General features: G+C 37.8%; 1 protein-coding gene across 1 annotated transcript in view; it reads right to left on the reverse strand.

Moving 5' to 3' along the window:
* Positions 1-21,402, reverse strand: part of UBE3D (ubiquitin protein ligase E3D) — a 206,897-nt gene that overhangs the window by 153,096 nt on the left and 32,399 nt on the right. Inside the window, exons 5-6 of the mRNA XM_007484257.3 lie at positions 9,116-9,185; positions 1,168-1,237 (exon numbers count right to left, since the gene is read on the reverse strand). Coding sequence (XP_007484319.1) covers positions 1,168-1,237; positions 9,116-9,185 — 140 coding nt within the window. The remainder of the gene's footprint in view (positions 1-1,167; positions 1,238-9,115; positions 9,186-21,402) is intronic.

A 21,402-nucleotide genomic window follows, 5' to 3' on the forward strand; every position in this document is an offset into this window, starting at 1 on the left:
AATTGGATATATAAAGGTAATCTTTTGACCATAACATGAATTTCACTTTGCTTATACATTAATTTTTTCGTGAGAAAGAATGCAGAAAAATTTGCCATTTCAATAAATCACAAGTCACAAGCTTCTAAAAGCTACTTCCTTCAACTCCAGGAGGGAGGAGGGCAGAGGGGAGGGAGACAATATGAATCATATAACTTTGGAAAAACTTTCTGTAGATTTGTTATTGGAATAAAGAAAAAAATTTTTTAATAAAAATAAAACCTACTTTTCCAAGCAAACTTTGGGTGTTTTTCAAGGCAAAGCACCATATTTATTGTATAAACTGTGCAGTAGGAACTACAGGAAGAAGAGGGCCAGTCCAACACATTTCTCCCCACTCCCCCTACAACTATCTACCACAGTCTACTCAACTGGGACCCAGACCCAGCAGCAGCCCAAAGCCATAGATATCACTATTTATTGGAGTATTTATGTATTTCTTAATAGCTTAACACATATAAAATGTGATACCATTGTGACTGGGTAACCATCCTGTCTTCATGCATCACTGACAAAGTTTTTGAGCATTATGCCCTTAAGTCTATTTTTTCCAAAAGCCCCCTGGCTCTTATTGAGTAATGGAAAAAATCCTTGAGGGACTCAAATGTCATGTCACAGCAGAACTGACAGTGCTCACCTCAATGAGATTGCAGATTCATTGGACTAATGGACTGCCTCACATGGTGCTATCCATAAAATTGGCTCTACTTTCCTTTTTCTTAATTGGGAAACTATGACAGGGTTCAAAAAGCACTGGAATTGTAATCAGGAAAACTGGGATCTAATCCTAGCTCTATCTAGTTGTGTGACCTTGGGGAAGTCATAACATGTCTGAGCTTATATTTTCTCTTTCGTAAAAAACAAAATTATAAAACTAATCTTAACCATCTTCTCCAGCTAGTTGTAAGAACTAAATAGGGTATGAAATAGTTTGAAAATGGTAAAATGCTCTATAAATGTAAGGCATTGTTATTATTTCAATGCTGTAAAAAGAATGAATAAATCTGGATCCATACGTTTTTGTCTATTACATTATGTAACCAAAACAAATTCTGAGATAAATAAATTCTTTCCACCCTTCCCTGCATCATTTGAGACTAGAAAAGAAACTCAATTTGCTATTTGTACCTTGGTATCATGTCAAAATCTCTCCCAGATGGCTGGATAATTATCTCTGTGATATAAAACTTTGTGGTCCCTAAAACAGGAAGAAGAAAATTTAAGAGGAAGCAATTCCCACAATAATACTAAAACATAAAACTTTCATTTCATACATCCCAGAACCAAATCATGACATGTTCAAGTTAAATATTTAAAGCCCTGATAAACTAACAAGAATAGGAATCCTTTCAGAATTTCTAAGTCAAGACTCGTGATCAGTTTTCTATGGGGCTTCAGAGGAAGATATATAGGATTTGGAATGAAGGACTTAATATCTGCTGATTATTACTTCTGTGACATCTTCATTGTAAACAAAAAAAAAATTTTGGATAATATGTCCTCTATCTAGCTCCATATCTATGATCATATAATTTCACAGAACCGTTCTGACACAACAGGTACATAGTATAATGGTTGCAACAAACTTTTTTTGCTTTAAGAGCTGCGCTCAGATACATTGTTCTCTAAGGATCCCAGATGTCTTGGGAGAACTCTCCCATTTTCTCTCCCCATGAACATGGCACTGATCCAAAGAACTAGAAGCACTGGGTGGATAGAGCATTGGTCTTGGAGTCAGGAAGAGTTGAGTTCAAATCTTCCCACAGCTGCTCATTGTGGAATTCCAGGAAAGGCACTGAACCTGTATATCAGTCTCATCATCTGTGAAATTGAGGATCTAGATACTCCCTTCCATCTCCAAATCTATGATCCTATGAATGAATGTCTCACCTTGTAGCCAGTCTTCTGGAAATAAGCCTTCCTAATTCATTAGACTGGTGATCCAAGAATAGAAGCATAACCCTCACCAGCCCGTCTCTGAAGCTTTCTATCAGGGTGAGATCTACCAGTCTTTGCTCCCACCAGTATACCTGAATACTTCAATAATTGTCAATAAATAGTCTTTTGCCATTTTTTCCACCTCCAATGCTTAGCAGAGTGCCTGGCACACAGTTAGTGCTTGATAAATGTTCATTTGAAAAAGATCTAAGGGGGCAGCTAGATAGCTCAGTGGATAAAGAGCTAGATCTAAAGATGGGAGGTCCTGATCTTAGATACTTCCTAGCTATGTGACCCTAAGCAAGTCTCTTAGCCACAACTGCCTAGCCCTTAACTGCTTTTCTGAGAAGGAGGAAGAGTGGGGGAAGGGAGAAGGAAGGAAGGAAGGAAGGAAGGAAGGAAGGAAGGAAGGAAGGAAGGAAGGAAGGAAGGAAGGAAGGAAGGAAGGAAGGAAGGAAGGAAGGAAGGAAGGAAGGAAGGAAGGAAGGAAGGAAGGAAGGAAGGAAGGAAGGAAGGAAGGAAGGAAGGAGGAAAGGAGGAAAGGAGGGAGGGAGGGAGGGAGGGAGGGAGGGAGGGAGGGAGAGAGGGAGAGAGGGAGGGAGGAAGAAAAGAACTTATGATCTTAGAGGTATGGATACTATAGATTATAACTCCTCTAGGCCTTCTCTACAAGACGAGTCCTATTCCAATATCCTGTCACAGCACAGAGGTTAATTCAGACACTTACTAGTGATACAACCCTGGGCAAGTCACTTAATTCAGTTTGCCTCAGTTTCCTCCTCTGAAAAATGAGCTGGAGACAGAAATAGCAAACTTTAGCATCTCTGAACAACAAGGAGTTGGTCCCAACTGAAAACAATTGAACAACAAAAAGGAATTTAATTGGCACTAAAGCCATTCATTTAGATTTTTTCAAGCTAATGGCATTAACTATAGGAATAGGGGTCCACATGGTTTATGAGGTAGAGAGCCAGAATGGCTAGAAAAGTAGAAAGTCAGCCTTGGAGTGAGGAAGGACCTGGTATGTGACCAAAGATAAAGTCCTTCTCAGTGCTACAGCTACCTCTCTAAAACTACAATTTGCAGAGAAATGCTCATCTGTGTTGGCTAAGAGGTTCTGAGGATTTACTTATTCAGGAGTTCCTTATACCAATACAATTACAGGTCTGGTTCTTCTCCCAGTAACAAAGAATGGGGGAGACCTTATCTGATAGTGGTCAGAAGGACGTTTACCTGACTGCAACTTAAATATGCATTGGGAAAAAAAATGCATTGGCAGCTTTAAAAAAATACAATCTAGGCTTCACAAAACAATAACAAATACTCTTTCTAAAGTCATCCTCAACTCTTCACTCTTTTACCCCTTTCTCCAGATCCAATCAGGTGTGAAGTCCTGTCATTTCTGCCCTCACAAATACCTCTGACATGTCCTCTCACCTCTTTCTCTCCTCTGACATTACTAACACCTTAGTATACAATCACCTTCATCACTTCATGCCTATACTATTGAAAAAACCTGAAAGCATCCAAGGATAGAGAGCCAGGGCTAGAGATGGGAGGTCCTGGATTCAAATCTGGCCTCAGGCAAGTCCTTTGTGACCCTGGGCAAGTCATTTAACCCCTAAGGCCTAGCCCTTGCCACTCTTTTTCCTTAGAGCTTATACTAAGACAGAAGATCAGGATTTTTTAAAAATCCTATTTCTGACATATACTGGCTATGTAACCATAGATAAAAGCAATTAACCTCCTAATGCTCCAGAGAGCTCTGTAAGACTGTAAGTTATAGAACATTTGTTCATCTGCATTGGTAGACAAACTTCCCTAACTGTGAGCTCCCTGTTATCAAGGACAGATCTAGACCAAAAAAAATGTAAAAGACTCAAAAAATGTTTTACAAAGTTTTTTTTTAATAAAGTTAATAAAGTTTTGCTGCTTACAAGGGAAATTTTCAGTAATTGGAAAAATTCATTTAGGATTAGGAGTTTAGCCTGACAATACTGGATAAATGAGGCATTAACTGTAACATTCATTAATACTTGTTCAGAACAAGTCATCATTAATCCTAAGCAAGTGGTTCAGTAACTACTTTCAAGATTATTGCCATATTCAGGAGCAAATACCTTGTCTTTATTCATAACTGAAACTGAGCTTCATTTAAACTCAAACTTTTTCTAATTGATGATATTAAAAGCTATTATTCATCACACCTAGTGTGAGACAGTATGTTGTAGACCTCTAGAAGATGTTTTAAAAACCCACATTGGAATAATGACATTCATTTACACTATCAAAATTTTTGTTACTAGACTTAAAATGATTTAACAGGGGCCCAAATGAGGGACAGAGAACAGAATTTGTTTAGGACCCTTTAACCGCATGAAGTCCCATAAAAAAATAACTATGTATAGGTGCAGTTAGAAGGCTCAGTGATAAAGAGCAAGGTCTAGAGATATAAAGTCCAGGGCTCAAATATGTCCTCAGACATTTCCCAGCTGTGTGACCCTGAGCAAGTCACTTAATCCCAATTGCCTAATCCTTATCTCCCTTCTACTTTGGAACCAATACTTGTTATAGCTTCTAAAATGGAAGATAAGGACTTAAAAAAAAAAAACTATGTATAAAATGGGACCAGAGCAGTTTTTCAACCCCTGATAGGAGTAGAGGGGAAGCAATGGGAGCAATAAGGAAAAAAGGTTATAAGAATCACAGAAATGATAGATCTAAAACTGGAAGGAGCTCAAGGGCCATCTAGTTCCAATTCTCTCTCTCTCTCTCAAACTAAGGTTCACAGTGGTAAAATGACTTGCCTTAGATCATATAAGCAATATGCATCAAGAGGTAAGTTTTGAACTCAGTCTTCTTACTCTAGAGCCAAGGCTCTTTCCAACTTTAACCAAACTGATTGACAATTCACTTATCTAAGACATAAGTCATTTTGTTGTTAAGAGAAAAGTGGTTCCTCAGAGTTTTAAGAAAAAAAAAAGCAATGGTCAACCTGAATATTGCAGGGCGGTTGCTCATTATCTACGTGTGACGTGGCTGTTAAGAAGAAGAAAGGATAAATTTTGCTCACGAAAATGCCACCCACTGCCAAAGAGAAAGACATGGAGGAGAAAAAGGAAATGGAAATGGAAGAGAGAAAAAAAAGGAAAAGAAAAAAGGGGAAAATAGTATACTCTCTCCTGCCACCTGTTGCTGATAGGAAAAGAAAAGAGACAGGGGATATCTATCTGCATCTCCACCTTTTACTGCTGGGAGATGGAGAATCCTGCCAAAGAAATAGAGTTGAAGAGGTTTTTGCTAATCTTATGCCTTCACAAAAGAACTTAACATTCTATCAGCTGAAGACATAAAGCTAGAAGTGCCAGATATTAAAGTTGCTGTTGATGGGCAAACCCAGCTGAGCAAAAGATACTTAGAAGTAGAGCATCAAAGAAGCAGCCAAGCAGATTGACGCATACAGCTGAGATCCTGTGTCTAGGGAGGTACTAGTCTGACACAGAGTAGAACAAGTCACTTTAGCAGGAGAAGCTTTTGCTGATACAGAAGCTACACTCGATCAAAGAATTCTTATGGATAATTCCTGAATTTGAATAAGAAAGAAGATATTGAAGCATATCAATATTCCATTAGAGAATAATGAAGTCTATAATTCTAGAGTTGTTTGCCCTGCATTCCCAATATATGAGCAATAATAAGTGTATGTCTACTCTCTCCAAAGACAGTTCATACATTGTGGGGAGACTTCTGGAATGTTATGGAAATATTTTGTGTTTGTTTTGCATTTTCAGTAAATGTTTTGATTAATGTTAACTGAATATTAGTGACTAATTTATTAATGGAAAGTACACCAGTGGGGGCTCAAGAGCTACATTGTTAGAAGGAAGTCACTCACAGGGGTTATACCTAGGACTCTGAGAATAGGGAGATGGAGTAGTCCTGCCTTTCATTCAATGTGAAGCCAGATTAGAGGGAAAAGAGCCAGGGAGAAAAAGAGTGAGTGCTACCCACCTCCAGAGAAAGAACTGTTTAGTCAAAGAAGACTATTCCATCAGTGTATTCATGGTTTTATTTTGGGATTTTGGTTTTGTATGTGGGTACTCTTAAAACAATGACCAATATGGAAGTATGTTTTATATGATAATAAATGTATGGTCCAGATCTTATTGCTTACCATCTCCAAATGGGGGGAGGAAAAGGAAGAAAGTAAATTGTTTAGATCTTATAATTTTGGAAAACATATGTTGAAAATTATTATTATATATCATTGGGAAAATAAAATCTCTTTTAATTAATTTAGAAAATGAATATAAAGGAAGTGGAACAAGATCACTAGTGTAAGGAATTTCTTGGAAGGAGTTCTCTACCTCTACAAACATAAATGAGTAAATGTTCTTTTATTATTATTTATTTATTACTTTAGAAATTTATTTATGTTATTTATACAAATTTTTATTCTCTATTATTTTGGAAATTTGTTTATATATTATTTTATAAATATTTTTTATTTTCTATTTATTAAATTATAAATAAACTTATTTATTATTTGTCATTAACCTTTTTTGAGAGTTGCCTAGGACACTAAGAACTTAATAAGCATTCCCAGGGTTATACAGATACAGAAAGTATGTCAGAGGCAGAACTTTAATCCTGCTCTTCCTGATTCTGAAGTGTGAGATTTAAAATGGTTGAGGTCTTAAACTGTAGTGAGTTAAAATGGTAGAAGATATAAATTGTGATAGATATAAGAGAGGGTGAGTAAATTTGACCGCAGAAAATATGTTTCACTACAGTGTCTTGGTTTTTAAATCAAATATAAGGTGGTTGCCAGGGAAATATTCCCAATTATTCAAATACCCAAGTCAACTGGGTTTTATAGAGAATTTTAATTAATAATATAATGAAGAATTAGAGAAGGAGAGAAAGAGTAGGAAAGGAATAATTATGAAGGGCCTCAAGCCAATATGGCCTAGACCTGAGTCTTAAGAGAGAGAATCAGTCAGTCAGTCTTTTAACACTCACCACAAGGTCTGCCTAAATAAGGATTCTAGTGACACCAGGCCAGCTCCATCTCAGCTAACTTCACCAGAGAGCCTTCCAGCCAGAGACTGTTCCAAAGGGCCTCTCTCCACAGCCTCCAGAGGGACAGAGTCCCCTTAGAGGAGCTCCAGGGAGACCTCCTTAGAGATTGTCCTCCAAGAGCTTCCCTTCTCCAGAGCCTCTCTCAAGAGATTCTTCCCAAGCGGTCCTCATCAGAGATCCTCCAAAAGGATATATCCTCAAGAGATTCTGCTTTTTCTTATATAGGGGTTTTTCTCCCATGTCACCTCCCCTAAGTCCCTACATCTACCAATCACTGTAGACGTTTTCCAAAGGACTGCCCATCTAAATTCCTGCTAAGTGGACCAATCTCCTCAGTAAGTCTGGAGAGAAAACACAGCTGAGTCAGCTAATCTCATCAAGAGAAAACTTGCCCAAGCCTTTTAGGTACCTAGCATCCCATTGTATCAATTCTAAAAATAGGCCTGGCTCAAAAGAACTCCTTGCCCCACCATAAGCATGGATCCAAGTACTTTCTTTGTTTAGCAAGGAGTTTTCTGCCCTAAAGCATTCTTAAGTACAGGTGGAATAGAGGTCCTCCCATTTCTGATCCTGGAGAGTTCTCACATCAAAATGGGGAATGTTTCTCAGTAGAGAATTTGAGGATTCCTCAATGTGGAGTAAAATTTTTAACATTCATAAGTCTGTGAAATTTTAAGGTTTACAGAAGCTAGCTCTTTATGGTGCTTCCTCTCTGAAAGATGGCCTTTTCCATACTCTTGAATACTAAAAACATCATCTGGTGTACTTCCAAGAGTCAAAAAAAAGACAAATGAAGTAGTTATAATGGCAGTAGGGTGAATAGATTGCTGGGCTTAAAGACTAAAAGATCTACAGTCAAATACTAGCTGTGTGACCCTGGACAAATCACTTAACCTGCACCTGCCTCAATTTTCTCAACTTAAATGGAAATAATAATAATAATAGCACCTACCTCCCAGGGTTGTGGTGAAGAATAAATGAGATCATATTTGTGAAGTGTTTATCACAATGCTTTGCATATAGTATCCAAAAGAATGCAAAAAGATACACTGAATTTACTGGAGAAGGAAATGGCAAACCATTCCAGGGTCCTTATCAAGAAAATTCCATGGATAGCTATGGTCCCTGGGGTCACGAAGAGTCAGACATGACTGAACAACAAACTGCACACAGTAAGTTCTATTTAAATGCTTTTTACCTTCCCTAGTTTCCACCACCGATTTCTGATGTTATTACACTATATTAAAACTGTTAATAATAAAAATATTGAACAAACTTATTTCTATAACAAATATAAATCTCTCTTCAGAGAATCTCAGAGCTGGAAGGAACCAGCTGATCTAATTCCTATTCCTAGGAAGGAATCTTCTCTATGACATTCTCCAATAAGTAGCTATTCAGTCTTTGTTTGGAGACCCTGGTTAAAGGGATACCCACTGTCCCACCGTGGTTGCCTATTCTACTCCTGGGAAGCTCTCATTGTTGAGTTTTTGTCCCTGCATTATTAGGCTTAGATATACCTCTCTGCCTCTTCTCCCTATTGCTTCTAGTTCTGCCTTCTGGGGCCAAGAAGAAATGATCCCTCTTCCACAAAATTCCTTTTCAGACACTTCATCATGCCTGCTTCCCCAGATCCTCTCTTCTACAGGCTAAATATTCACAGTTCCTTCAATTAATCCTCAATTGGCAGGTCTTCAATCCTCTCCTACCATCCTGGCTCTCCTCTGGTTGCTTTCCAACTCAACCAGGTTCTTCCCTAAGCTGTGGTACCCAGAACCCAAAAGAATTCTTTAGATACAGTCTACATTAATACCTCCAGGTGTACACATATGATGCCCTCAGAACACTGCCTCACCTGTTCTGGACACTCTGGCTTTCGTAATACTACCTAAGATGGTAACCAAAAAAGTTGATGCAAAGTCACTTAAATCATAGGATGCTTGAAGTCCACTAAAACCCTCAGATCTTTTTCATGCAATCTTTTCCCCATTTTCCCCCTAAAAGCGATTTTTCCAAATGAGGTAAACCATTTTGGTATTTGCTGTGAAATTCTTACCTGATGAGTCAGTTTCTCCTAGCATCGCTTTGCAACGTTTGCAAATTATCTTGGTATTTGCCTTTGGTTTCTGTGGAACATGGAAAAAAATGTCATTTAAATGTCATTCAGCTTTTCCTAAAAGGAATGTATAATTTTAACCTATTCTCCAGAGTACTGATTGAACTTTATACTTCTCTCTGCCCTTCAAATACTGAGATTGCTTTGGATGTGTATATAGAATTTACATACAGATATAACTTTTTCTCCCCACATCAAGCATAACATTCCAAAGACTCATCAATATATGGATTGACTTCTCTCAACCTAACCTTTCATAGATAACTCCCAAAACTGCCATCAGTCTGAACAACAAATAGTACCTCACATTTGTACAGACTTTCTGGTTTTCAAAGAATATACAAGCTGTCATTTAACTCTCATATAAACCACATGAGGTAATCAAGACAGGTATTATTGTTCCCATTTTATAGATTGAGGAAACCAAGGCATAGGCAGGTTGAGTTATCTTCTTTTCCTCTGGATGGTCATATAAGCTAGTAAGGGTTGGTCCTTTCCAATTCTTACCTGGCAGAAGGAGACTAGAAGCCTAACCTTCCATTAACTAGAGTACAATGCTCCTTTATTATAGCACAGCTATCTTTACTATAAGTTGCTTATTTCTTAAAACTCAGTTTTTTGCCAGATATTCACTTAAATTTGCTGTTGTTCAGCCATTTCAGTCATGTCCAACTCTTCATGACTGTAATATTTATTGGGAAAGGAAATGGGAGGATTGGGAAAATGGGGATAAAGTGAGGTTTGTATGGGGGTATGGAGGATTGAGGGGAGAGAGGGAATATTGCTCAGTGAGGCAAAGGAGAGAGATGCCCCCCTACTGAAAGGAAGCAGCAGGGATCCAATAAGGACTGTTTGTCCTGGATTGACTGAACTGAAGTTCAGCTCCCTCTATGCCCAGAAAAGATAGTCCACTTATCTAACTGTGAATTCAAATAATATAAAGTTTAATAACCAGATGGGATTGGGGTTCTTTCCTCAGCTTCAGAGTTTCAGCCAGGCCCCAGAGGCTGGCAAAGGGTTCTCCCACTCCCGTCTACTCTATATCAGTCCTTCTTAGTCTAATTCAGAATCTTAGCAGTAGACAGAGAGCAAACAAGAACAGTTCTGACCTTCAGAAGTAATTGGGCCTGAATCTTCGGGCTGAACCAAAAGAGAGGCACACCACACCAGACTGGGTTGAACAAGCTCCTCTCTCCTCCAACACCAGGAAGGACATCCAACCCCGGCAGGAAGGAAGTACTAGTCCCAAGATCCAACTCCCACTCCCGGCAGGAAGGAAGTGCTAGTCACAAGACCCAACTGCCACTCCCACTTGCCCCTTCTCCCACCAACTGTTAGTCTAGTTTCCTTTCCACATGACCCCATTTGGAGTTGTTGTTTTTTTAATATTTAATTTTATTTAATTAGCTAATTTAGAATATTTTTCTATGGTTACAAAATTCATGTTCTTTCCCTCCCCTCTTACCATCCCCCTCCCATAGCCAATTCTACTGGGTTCTACATGTGTCATTGAACAAGACTCATTTCCATTTGGAGTTTTCTTGACAAAGACAGTGGAGTGATTTGCCATTCCTTCTCCAAATCATTTTACAGATGAGTAAACTATGGCAAAGAAGGTTGCATTCACATAGCTAGTAAATGTCTAAGGCTGGATTTGAACTCAAGTATTTCTGCCTTCAGACCCAGTGCTATATCTACTGTACCACATAGCTATCTCATTCAAATTTACCGTAGTATCATTCTTCCAGATAAATGTTTTTACCCAGTATTTAAACACATTGCTAGCATACAGAAATGATGAGTATCCTGAAATAAATCCTAAAAGAATTTTTTTATATTTTTATATATAAATCATATTTGTGTTCTATTTATGTTTTTAATTTTTAAAATACATTTTTAAAAGACCATCTTTTACTATTGTACAAGTAACTTAAAGAACAAGATGTCAATACCAATGATTATGAGAATCTTCCTTTTCACATCTACAGTACAAAAACATTATTAATGATACAATGAACTTCCTGGAGAAGTGTTGAATGGCAACAAAAAGGAGGCAGGAGCAAAGTGGCTCTGCTCCTTGTGGGTGGTTGGTGGCTCTTCATGGTGGAGGCTATCTGGAAACCAATGAACTAATCTATATTGGGTGAATAAAAAAAGCTAGAATGACTGTTTCATGGAAAAGCATCTGCCAGTCCAACAGAGAGGGCAGATTCAGAGAAACATGAGAAGACTTTTATTAACCGATGCAGAGTGAAAGAAGCAGAAGCAGCAGAACAAATGACACCATCACCAGAATAAAGGAAAATAGCTTTGAAAGACAGAGCTCTGATCAAAGCAAAAAACCAATCACAACTTCTAAAGATTGTGGAAAAGCATGCTGGATGGATAGAACAAGACAAACATTTTTAGATATGGTAAAAGGGTTGCTCTGTTTTGCTTAACTAGGGAAGAGAATAAACATTTATTAAGCACCTTCTATGTGCCAGGCACTATGCCAAGCACTTTTACAAATATTACCTCATTTGATCCTCAGAATAAGACTGGAAGGCAGAAGCTATTATTATCTCCTTTTTACAGTTGAGGAAACTGAGGCAGACAAAATTGAAGTAACTTGCCCAGCATTATGTAGCTAGTAAATATGTGAGGTCAAATTTGAACTCTGTTCTTTCTTATTCTATGGCCAGTGCTATAGCCACTGTATACTCTTCATCTGTAACAAGGAATGGCTTTTGGGGAGGGAAAGGAGTGAGATGGGATTTAGTGGCTAGTGATAGAGAAAAGGAAAGCAGTGTAACAACAAAACATTAAACATAAAGAAAACAAAAAGATCAGAGACACAAGAATGATTTTGTTAATTTATACTTTTAAAAAACACTATATATTGCGAAGTTCACTTATAAAATATTCTTTGTAAGCTGAACTATTTGTTAATGACTATTATTATTTTTAAGTCGGGAAACCTCCCACAGGTTCCTATTAATATCCTTTTCTAATATAACTCTTAGCATGATGATGCTCAATATTAATATTGGATAATATTCTCTCAAAACACCTAGACTTGTGCTGAACAGATTAGGAAAGTCCTGCTCCTAGGTCAAATAAGAATCAGATAACCCAAGAAATTTTGAGAAGGAACCACTTGAGAGCCCTCAGATGAATGGAGATCTAGAGCAGAAAACAGATAGGAGCCACTAAGGAGCTCAAAGGACCTTTTTGAACACTTCAAACTTCATGGAATCAAGAAATTTAGAATGAGGAACCTAAGAGCATATCTAGTCATAGCCTCTTAGAGATAAGAAAAAGGGGCCAAGAGGTGAAATTACCATTACAAGATCACAATGGTGAATAGCAGAGGCAAGATCTGAACCCAAATTTTCTGGCTGTAATCCAGTGCTCTTTACACTACAATAACCTAAAGTTCAAGAAGGACCAAGAGTGGTAGGAGTAATATCCTAACTGTAGGCAGAACACTAAACCTGCCCATGCCTCAGTTTCCTAGGTCTAAAATGGGGACAATAATATCTGCCTTGACTACTTTATAGGTTTATGTATAAAGTGACAGATTGCACATGGTGATTCAGCAAGACATATAAGGTTCTGAACTAACATAACGTGTTTTTTGTTGTTCAAATGAATCACAATATCGGGAGTTATATATGAAAGATTAAATTGTGTCAGAAAACTAATGTAAAAACTACTCCTATATGCAATCAGGAAAATAAAAAAACACAACTAAAAATCTTTTAAAAGTTAGGTTAGAGTAAAAATACCAATGAAAAGCAACTGCTTGACTACAGGGGTGGAGGGGATATGACTGAGGAGAGACTCTAAATGAACACTCTAATGCAAATACCAACAACATGGAAATGGGTTTGAATCAAGAACACATGTGATACCCAAGTGGAATTGCGCGTCGGCTGTGGGAGAGGTGGTGGGAGGGGGGGGAGGGAAGAAAAGAAAATGATCTTTGTTTCCAATGAATAATGTTTGGAAATGACCAAATAAAAATTAAAAAAAAAAAGTTAGGTTAAATTTTCCTTAAAAAGTCCTGAGGGATGGGGCAAAAGCCAGGCTAAGAGATGAGAGGTTCTGGGTTCAAATTTAGCCTCAGATACTTCCTAGTTCTTTGACCCTGAGCAAGCAAATAGTCTAGCCTTTACTGCTCTTTTACTTTGGAACAGATTATTAGTATGGATTCTAAGAAAGAAGGTAAAGATGTTTAAAAACTAAAAAGAAAAATAAAAGATACTGAGAACTACCCTTTAAATGTGGTTGGCGGCTTAAGAAACTAAAGGTTCAAGCCATTGCATTCATTTCCTATTTTCATTCTTGGCTGTTAAGCCAAGAGAAGAGTTTCATTCATGGAGATATCCTCAATGTCTTTTTTTTTATTCCAAATTTTACAAAACCAAGTAAAATATGCATTTCTATATGCAAAGAAAAAGATTATACATAAATGAAATCACAAATCTTATATGTTTAGCTTACATTTCTTCATATTTCATCCCAGCCCTTCCGCACCCTCCCTACATCACAGTAGGTATCGTCCTGTAGACTGACATATTTGTATAAATTAAGTCTTTTACGTTTCATTTTTCAGTTCACTTTTTGGAAGTAACATTCACAATTTATTCTTCCAGCATTAATTCTGAAGCTGTGTATAATGACTCAATGCCTTTCTTTACCCAATATCCTACTCCTATTTTGACTAAGTAAATCTTCTTTTTGTTAAGTATTGAATGGTCTATAAAGCATCTCATTTTGTTCCTGTATCAAACGTGAACTACCAGGTGACTGGCCTGAGCCAGGCTTTGCCCCAGAATACCACGTCACACATATCTCCTACGAAATAAACTCTAGTAATTCCCTCTTCCTATTAGAATGAGATATAAAGTCTTGTTTTGCATTTAAAAATCATTACAAATTCACGCAATTATTCCCTTTATGCAATTTGTGGTCTAACCATCCTGGTCTATTTGTAGTACTCATCTCTGTGCCTTGACATTGGCCATCTCCCACCTTAGAATGCTTTTACCTTTTATCCTCACATCCTAGAAACCCCAAAATCCTTCAAGTATCAATTGAAATGACATCTACAGGAGGCTTTTCCCTTTCCTGGTCCCTCCTTCCAAGGTTACATTATATATACTCTATATGTATATTTTATATGCTTATTTGTGTACATGTTGTCTCCCCACTCAAATATAAGCTCTTTGAAGGCAGGGATAATTTTTGCTTCTTTGTATCTTCAGAGCTTACATTGTAAGTCATTTATAAATGACAACTGATTGATTAACAACACCGCATTTCTTATGAGCGGGTCCAAAGAATTGAAGATATGATGAAAAACAGGATATCCAGTATAGATGGAAGTCTAGAAGATTGATCCAAGGACTTGAAAGGATTGTGCTGGGTCTGCATCTCTGTGGAAGATAACTGACAACTTTCTCTGTGTTAAGAGAAAATTGGTCTCCCTGTTACAAGGGAGAAAATAGAGTTTGGCACATGGGAATAAATGGTCCAAGAAGGCAATAAGAAACTATATCTTAAGGAAGTAGGAAAGAAATAAAAGAAGTGTTGATGGGCTGGTGATGAGAAAAATATTACACAAAAAGGAAGGGAAAGAGAAAAAACTGAACCACTGGAGTTATTATAAAATAGGTAAGATGTACTTAAAATAAATTGTAGGTCTGAATCTTCTAAGAAACAAGTGATTTACCAAACTCTACAGAAAATTATAAAGAATAGGTGATACAGTGGTTAGAAGGTTGGCCTTGGATATTGAAAAGTAATTAAAATAAATTGTAGATTCAGACCTGCTGTGGAACAAGTGATTTATCAAACTAGGGAAAATTAAAGACAGCTAGGCGATGCAGTGGACAGAATGCTGGACTTGCAAATCAGGAAAACTGGCATATTAACTCTGCTTCAGACCCTTACTAGCTGTATGACCCTGGACAAGTCATTTAATCTCTTTCTGCCTCAGTTTCCTCATCTATAAATAGCACCTACCTCAAAGAGTTGTTGGTGGGGATAGAATGCGATAACAAATGTAAAGAGATTTGCAAAACCTAAGTCACACTTAAATACTATTGTTATTATTATCAACCAATAAACATTTATTAAACACCAATCATGTGCCAGGCACTGGGCTAAGTGAAAAGGCAAAAGACATTCCCTGTGCCCAAAGAGCTCACAATTTAAAGGAGAAGACAACATGCAAACAAATAAAACACAGCAAGGCCCCCTTATCTGAGTTTTCACTTGACACAGTTTGGTCCAACAGAAAGCTCCCAACTGCAAAGTGAGAAGGTGGGCACAGTGGTCTAACCCCCTCTGCCCCACTTGGTGGGCTCTTCTGCTTTTGTTTTCACTTTTTAAAGGTTTATTTGGAGGAAGCAGGGAGTGAGAACACATATACATGGGGTCAGCAGCTGTGCATTTCCATTTGCAGTTTCAGCCATCCACGATAAGTCTTGGAAAGTATTCCCTATAGATATGGGATCCTATTGTATGCAAAAAGCAAGCAATATAAAACATAAATAGGAAATAACTAATAGGAGGAAGGCACTGGAATTAAGAGGGTTTCCTGTAGAAGGTGAGATTTTAGTTAAGCCTTCAAGAAAAGCCAGAGGAGTGACTAAGTTGCTCAGTGGATAGAGAGCTAGGCTTAGAGATGGGAGGTCCTGGGTTCAAATCTGACCTCAGATACTGTGTGACCCTGAGCATGTCACTTAACCCCCATTGCCTAATCTTCACCACTCTTCTGCCTTGGAACCAATACACTGTATTGACTCTAAGATGAAAAGTAAGGGTTAAAAAAAAAAACTCCAATGAGAAACTACAGATCTGTACAAGTCAGCAAGAAGCCTATGACAACTAGAAAGGAACAAAGCCAGTGCCAGTGGAGACAAACAAATCAGCAGCCTCTTGGATGGACCAGAAGTAAGCCAGAGATACCTACAGCCTTCAGAAATCTGTTTCCAGCATCAGGAAGAAATGAGGGCTCTGGCAAATAATCCCAGGGTTTCCACATTTCTTACTAGCTATACTGCTTTTGGACTTACCTGGAACTCTCCATCATACCTTTCTTCCCCAAGAAACTCATCACTGGGAAAACTCATTACCCTACAAGGCTGAATCTTTCTGGTAGTCCTCTCTCATCAGGACCCTCTACCCCTCACTTTGGACCCAATGACTCAAGAAGAAGGTCCATGGGCTCTAGAGCTTCTATTTAAGGAAGAGGCTCATCATTTTCTCTCCTCTTTCCCACCAGCTATTTTTCTTCTCTTTCTCACCAGCCATACCACTTTTGGATTTCTATGGATTTGCCATCATAGCCTGACATTAGATACCTTCTTCCTCCTCCCTACTTTTCAGTTTCTTTTTGTATGCTGTCTTCTTGTATTATATTATTAGCTCCTGAAAGGTGGAGACTGCATTTTTATTAGTATTTATATATTATTTATAACTTAGCACAGTATCTGACACATAATATACACTTAATAAATGCTTATTGACTGAATGACTGACCAACATGGTTATAAATCCTTAATAGGGACCTCGGAAGGCACCAAGAGTGGCAGTAAGCAGTAAAGGTATGGCAGCAGTCAGATCCAGATAGCCCAGGCTCTAGGAGGTCCTAGATTTATTGTCCTGAGGCTGTATACAAGGTCTTGAAGATCTTTATGTGTTCTTATAGAAACACCATGGAATAATAAATGGGGCAGGAAGGGCTAGGTTGAAGTCCTGCTCCTGACTCATAATGGTTGTGTGTCTCTGGGAAGTCATTTCATTTCTGTGTTCTAGGTAACTCTTTAAGACCATAAATGGCACAGCAGGTACCAACTTCCATTGATAGTGAGTGTTCCCTCAGCCAGGAGTTCCTTGTATCCGTTAAATGACAGGTCCACTCCCCATACTTGCACACTAACAATTTTCATTTGTTTTCCACTTATCATTATATGTTTTATCAACTACACTAGATCAATACACTCCAAGAAAAAGAGGAAAATGTCTAAGTGTCTTTCTATTTCTCCCAACACTTGGCACAATATCTTGCAATCAGAATTCCCTTAAATAAGTGTTTGCATGAAACCAATGCAACCAAAATTAGAAGGGAAGCAACAAATTGGGAAATAATCTTCATAACAAAAACCTCTGACAAAAGTCTAATTACTCAAATTTATAAAGAGCTAAACCAATTGTAAAAAAAAAATCAAGCCATTCTCAAATTGATAAATGGGCAAGGGACATGAATAGGCAATTTTCAGATAAAGAAATCAAAACTATTAATAAGCACATGAAAAAGTGTTCTAAATCTCTTATAATCAGAGAAATACAAATCGAAACAACTCTGAGGTATCACCTCACACCTAGCAGATTGACAAACATGATAGCAAAGGAAAGTAATGAATGCTGGAGGGGATGTGACAAAGTTGGGACATTAATTCATTGCTGCTGGAGTTGTGAATTGATCCAACCATTCTGGAGGGCAATTTGGAACTATGCCCAAAGGACATAAAGGGTCTGCCCTTTGATCCAGCCATAGCACTGCTGCGTTTGTACCCCAAAGAGATAATAAGGAAAAAGTCTTGTACAAAAATATTCATAACTGCGCTCTTTATGGTGGCAAAAAAATCAAAAATGAGGGGATGCCCTTCAATTGGAGAATGGCTGAACAAATTGTGGTATATGTTGGTGATGGAATACTATTGTGCTCAAAGGAATAATGAACTGGAGGAATGACATGTGAACTGGAACAACCTCCAGGAACTGATGCAGAGTGAGAGGAGCAGAACCAAGAGAACATTATACACAGAGACTGATACACTGTAATGTAATGGACAATGTAATGGACTTTTCCATTAGTGGCAATGCAATGATCCCGAACAACTTGGAGGGATCTACAAGAAAAAACATTATCCACATTCAGAGGAAAAACGGTGGGAGTAAAAACACAGAAGAAAAACAACTGTTTGACTACATGGGTTGAGGGGATATGGCTGGGGATGTAGACTCTTAATGAACATCCCAATGCAAACACCAACAACATGGAAATAGGTTCAGATCAAGGTTCTGATCTGACCCAATGAAATTGCACGTCAGCTGTGGGAAGGGGAGGGAGGGAAATAATGTGATTCTTGTAACCAAGGAATAATGTTCTAAATTGACTAAATAAATTAAATTTTTAAAAAATAAGTGTTTGCATGAATGTAACCAAAGAAATGAAACCACAGATTGGTCCTATTATATAAGAATAATGCCAAGAAAGTTAGAGTTCAGAATAAGTTAACACTTAGTAAAATAACAAAAAAGGCTTTTAAAAATTAATTATTATTTAAAAGTTATCATTAGACCAAGAAGAATTGGGGGGGAGAGGGAATGGAAGAGAAAGCTGAACAAAACTCAATTCCTTTTTTGCTTTCAGCTTCCCTGTCAAAAAGAATGATCTTCAGTCTGAAAGACGAAAGAATAAAAATGGTTATGAGTGAAGAGAAAGCCAAGATGAGTGAGGAGATAGTAAGAGGGAACCTAGCTGCTCTAAATGAGTTCAGGTCACTTGGGCCCAATGAATTACATGCCAAGATATATACTTAAAAGTACTTGCAGCTGAAGCTACTGTCTTCTTGGGGGAAAAAAAGTGAAGAATTAAAGAAGTGCTATATAGGCCAGGAAACAGGCAAGCACTGTCCCAATTCTCCAAAAAAGAGGAAGAAGATAAATTGTGAAAATTGGTAAGCTTTGTTTCTTATCACTGGCAAAATTCTAGAACAGATTATTAAATGGATGAATTTGTGAGCACTTCAAAAGAAAAAGTGATCACTATAAGCTAACACAGGATCATTAAGAACAAATCATGCCAGACTAACCTCATTTTTTTTTGACATAGTTGCTGGACTAGTATAAAAAAGGAATACTATATACAAAGTTACAAAGAATCAGACACAACTGAACAACTCTACAATAAAGAAGTCCAAAAAAGACAAAAAACAACTAGATTTCTCACGTAAAAAAGACTGAAGCAGGGGTCTTAGATGAGTACAAATTCAATAGGTAAATTGTATAGTTTGACTGTCCAAAAAAAAAAGTATAGCTTTCAGAAGGGAGATTAACAGTTCTCTGTTCTGGTCAGATAATTAGTATTACTATGTTTGGTTCTGGATACCACTTTTGAGATATTTCAGATTATGCCAAGAAAAGGGTGAGCAGAAATGGCAAGAAGACTTAAAATAATGAGAGATGACAATCAGAAGACAAAAGCTATGATGTCTAGCTTCAAAAAAAAAATAATAAGGAAGATATCTCCCAGTGATTTGAAGGACTATTTTGTAGAAAAGTATTTACATTTATTCTGCATCATTCCAGAGGGAAAACTTTAGCACCAACTAGAGAACTAGAAGGAAGATATATTTTAGTTCATGCCTCATGAGGTGATGAAATCTCCATCACTAAAAATGTTCAAAATGAGGCTGGATAACCACCAACTTATAGAAATTCATAAACAATTCTGCAATTTCATCTCACACCTATCAGATTGGTTAAATTGGCAAAAGTGAAAAATGACAAATGTTGACAACGATGTGGAAAAATGGAGACACTAATACACTGTCTGTGGACCTGTGAAATGATCCTACCATTTTGGAGAACAATTTGGAATTATGCTCAGAGAGCTATAAAACTACATATAAGCTATATAAAGTCTGTTTCCCAAGGATCTCAGTAAAGAACCCATTATGTTCCAAGATATTTAGAGCAGCTCTCTTTGTGGTGGCAAAGAACTGGAAATTGAGGAGACGTTCATCAGTTGGGGAATGGCTAGACAAATTGTGATATATGATTGTGACAGAATCTCACAAATGAAAAAAAGACTCCATTTTCCGTGAGATCTCTCTTCATTTTTGACTCTCCTAACTCCTTAGATATCATCTCCCTGCTCCTTCATTTCAGTCACTAATGAGGAGGTGTGGTCCTTATCTTCACCAAGGTCAACCACCCTATAGTACCCCTGAATGCATCCCCTGCTTTGTACTAGAAGATATTGCTTGCTCTCTCTCTCTCTCTCTCTCTCTCTCTCTCTCTCTCTCTCTCTCTTTCTCTCTCGCTCTCTCTCTCTCTCCCTCCCCCCTTTTCCTCCCTCACTCCCCCCTCCTTTGCAATATAGTAATATAAAATAAATAACATGTAACCCTTCTCTAATAATATATAATATATGAATAATAATCACCCTTCTCTCTCTCTCTAATCTTCAATCTTTCCTCATCTAATGTATTTCCAACAATCCACAAACATGTCTGTATCTCCCCTGTTCTCGAAAATCCCTCATTTGGTCCTCCCATTCCTTCAAGCAATAGATCATCTCCCTTTCACAGTCAAACTAAAAGAAAATGGTTCTTGCTCTTATCACTGATTTCCCAACATCTTGAAGTTTGGTTTCCTACCGCATCACCAACTCTAACTGCTCTCTCCAAAATTACCAGGGATCTCTTACATGCCAACTCTGATGGCCTTTTCTCAGTCTCCACATTTCCTGAACCCTGTGCAGCATCTGACACTGATTATCTCTGATCTTAGATATATTCTCTAGGTTTTCATGGCACTGCTCTAATTTGATTCTCCTCCTGCCTGTCTGACCATTCCTTTTCAATCTCCTTTGAAAAATCATCACCTATGTCCTGCTCCCTAGCTGTGGGAATACCCCCAAGGCTCTGTTTTATCTAGGACCTTCTACTCGGTGATCTCATTAGCTACCGTGGATTGCATGAATTATTTTTACCCAGATGACTGCCATGTCTATATATCTAGACCTACTCTCTCTCATTAACACCAATCCTGTATCACGGAATGCCTGTGGACATTTCAACCTGGAGATCCCATAAAAATCTTATTCACCATATCCCAAACAATTCAATATCTTCCTTTCTCCCCTTGTAAAACCAATCCTATTCTGCATTTCCCTATTTCTTTATATTTTGTCACATGTCATCTTCATAAAAACCCTGTGAGGCAGGTGCTATTATATCCCCACTTTGCATATGAGGAAAACAGAGTGAGAGAGGTGAAGTGATTTGCCCAGGGTCAAAAAGCTAATAAGTAAGTGTCTAAGGTAGGACTTGGACTCAGATCTTCCTTATCTCCAAGTCAAATATTCCATTCCATTGTGCCGCCTAACTGGCCTTAAACAAATTTCCCAGGCTTATTATACAGCCAATATGTAAAAGAAATGG

This window comes from Monodelphis domestica, chromosome 2, assembly GCF_027887165.1.
Source record: "Monodelphis domestica isolate mMonDom1 chromosome 2, mMonDom1.pri, whole genome shotgun sequence".
NCBI classification, from domain to species: Eukaryota; Metazoa; Chordata; class Mammalia; order Didelphimorphia; family Didelphidae; genus Monodelphis; species Monodelphis domestica.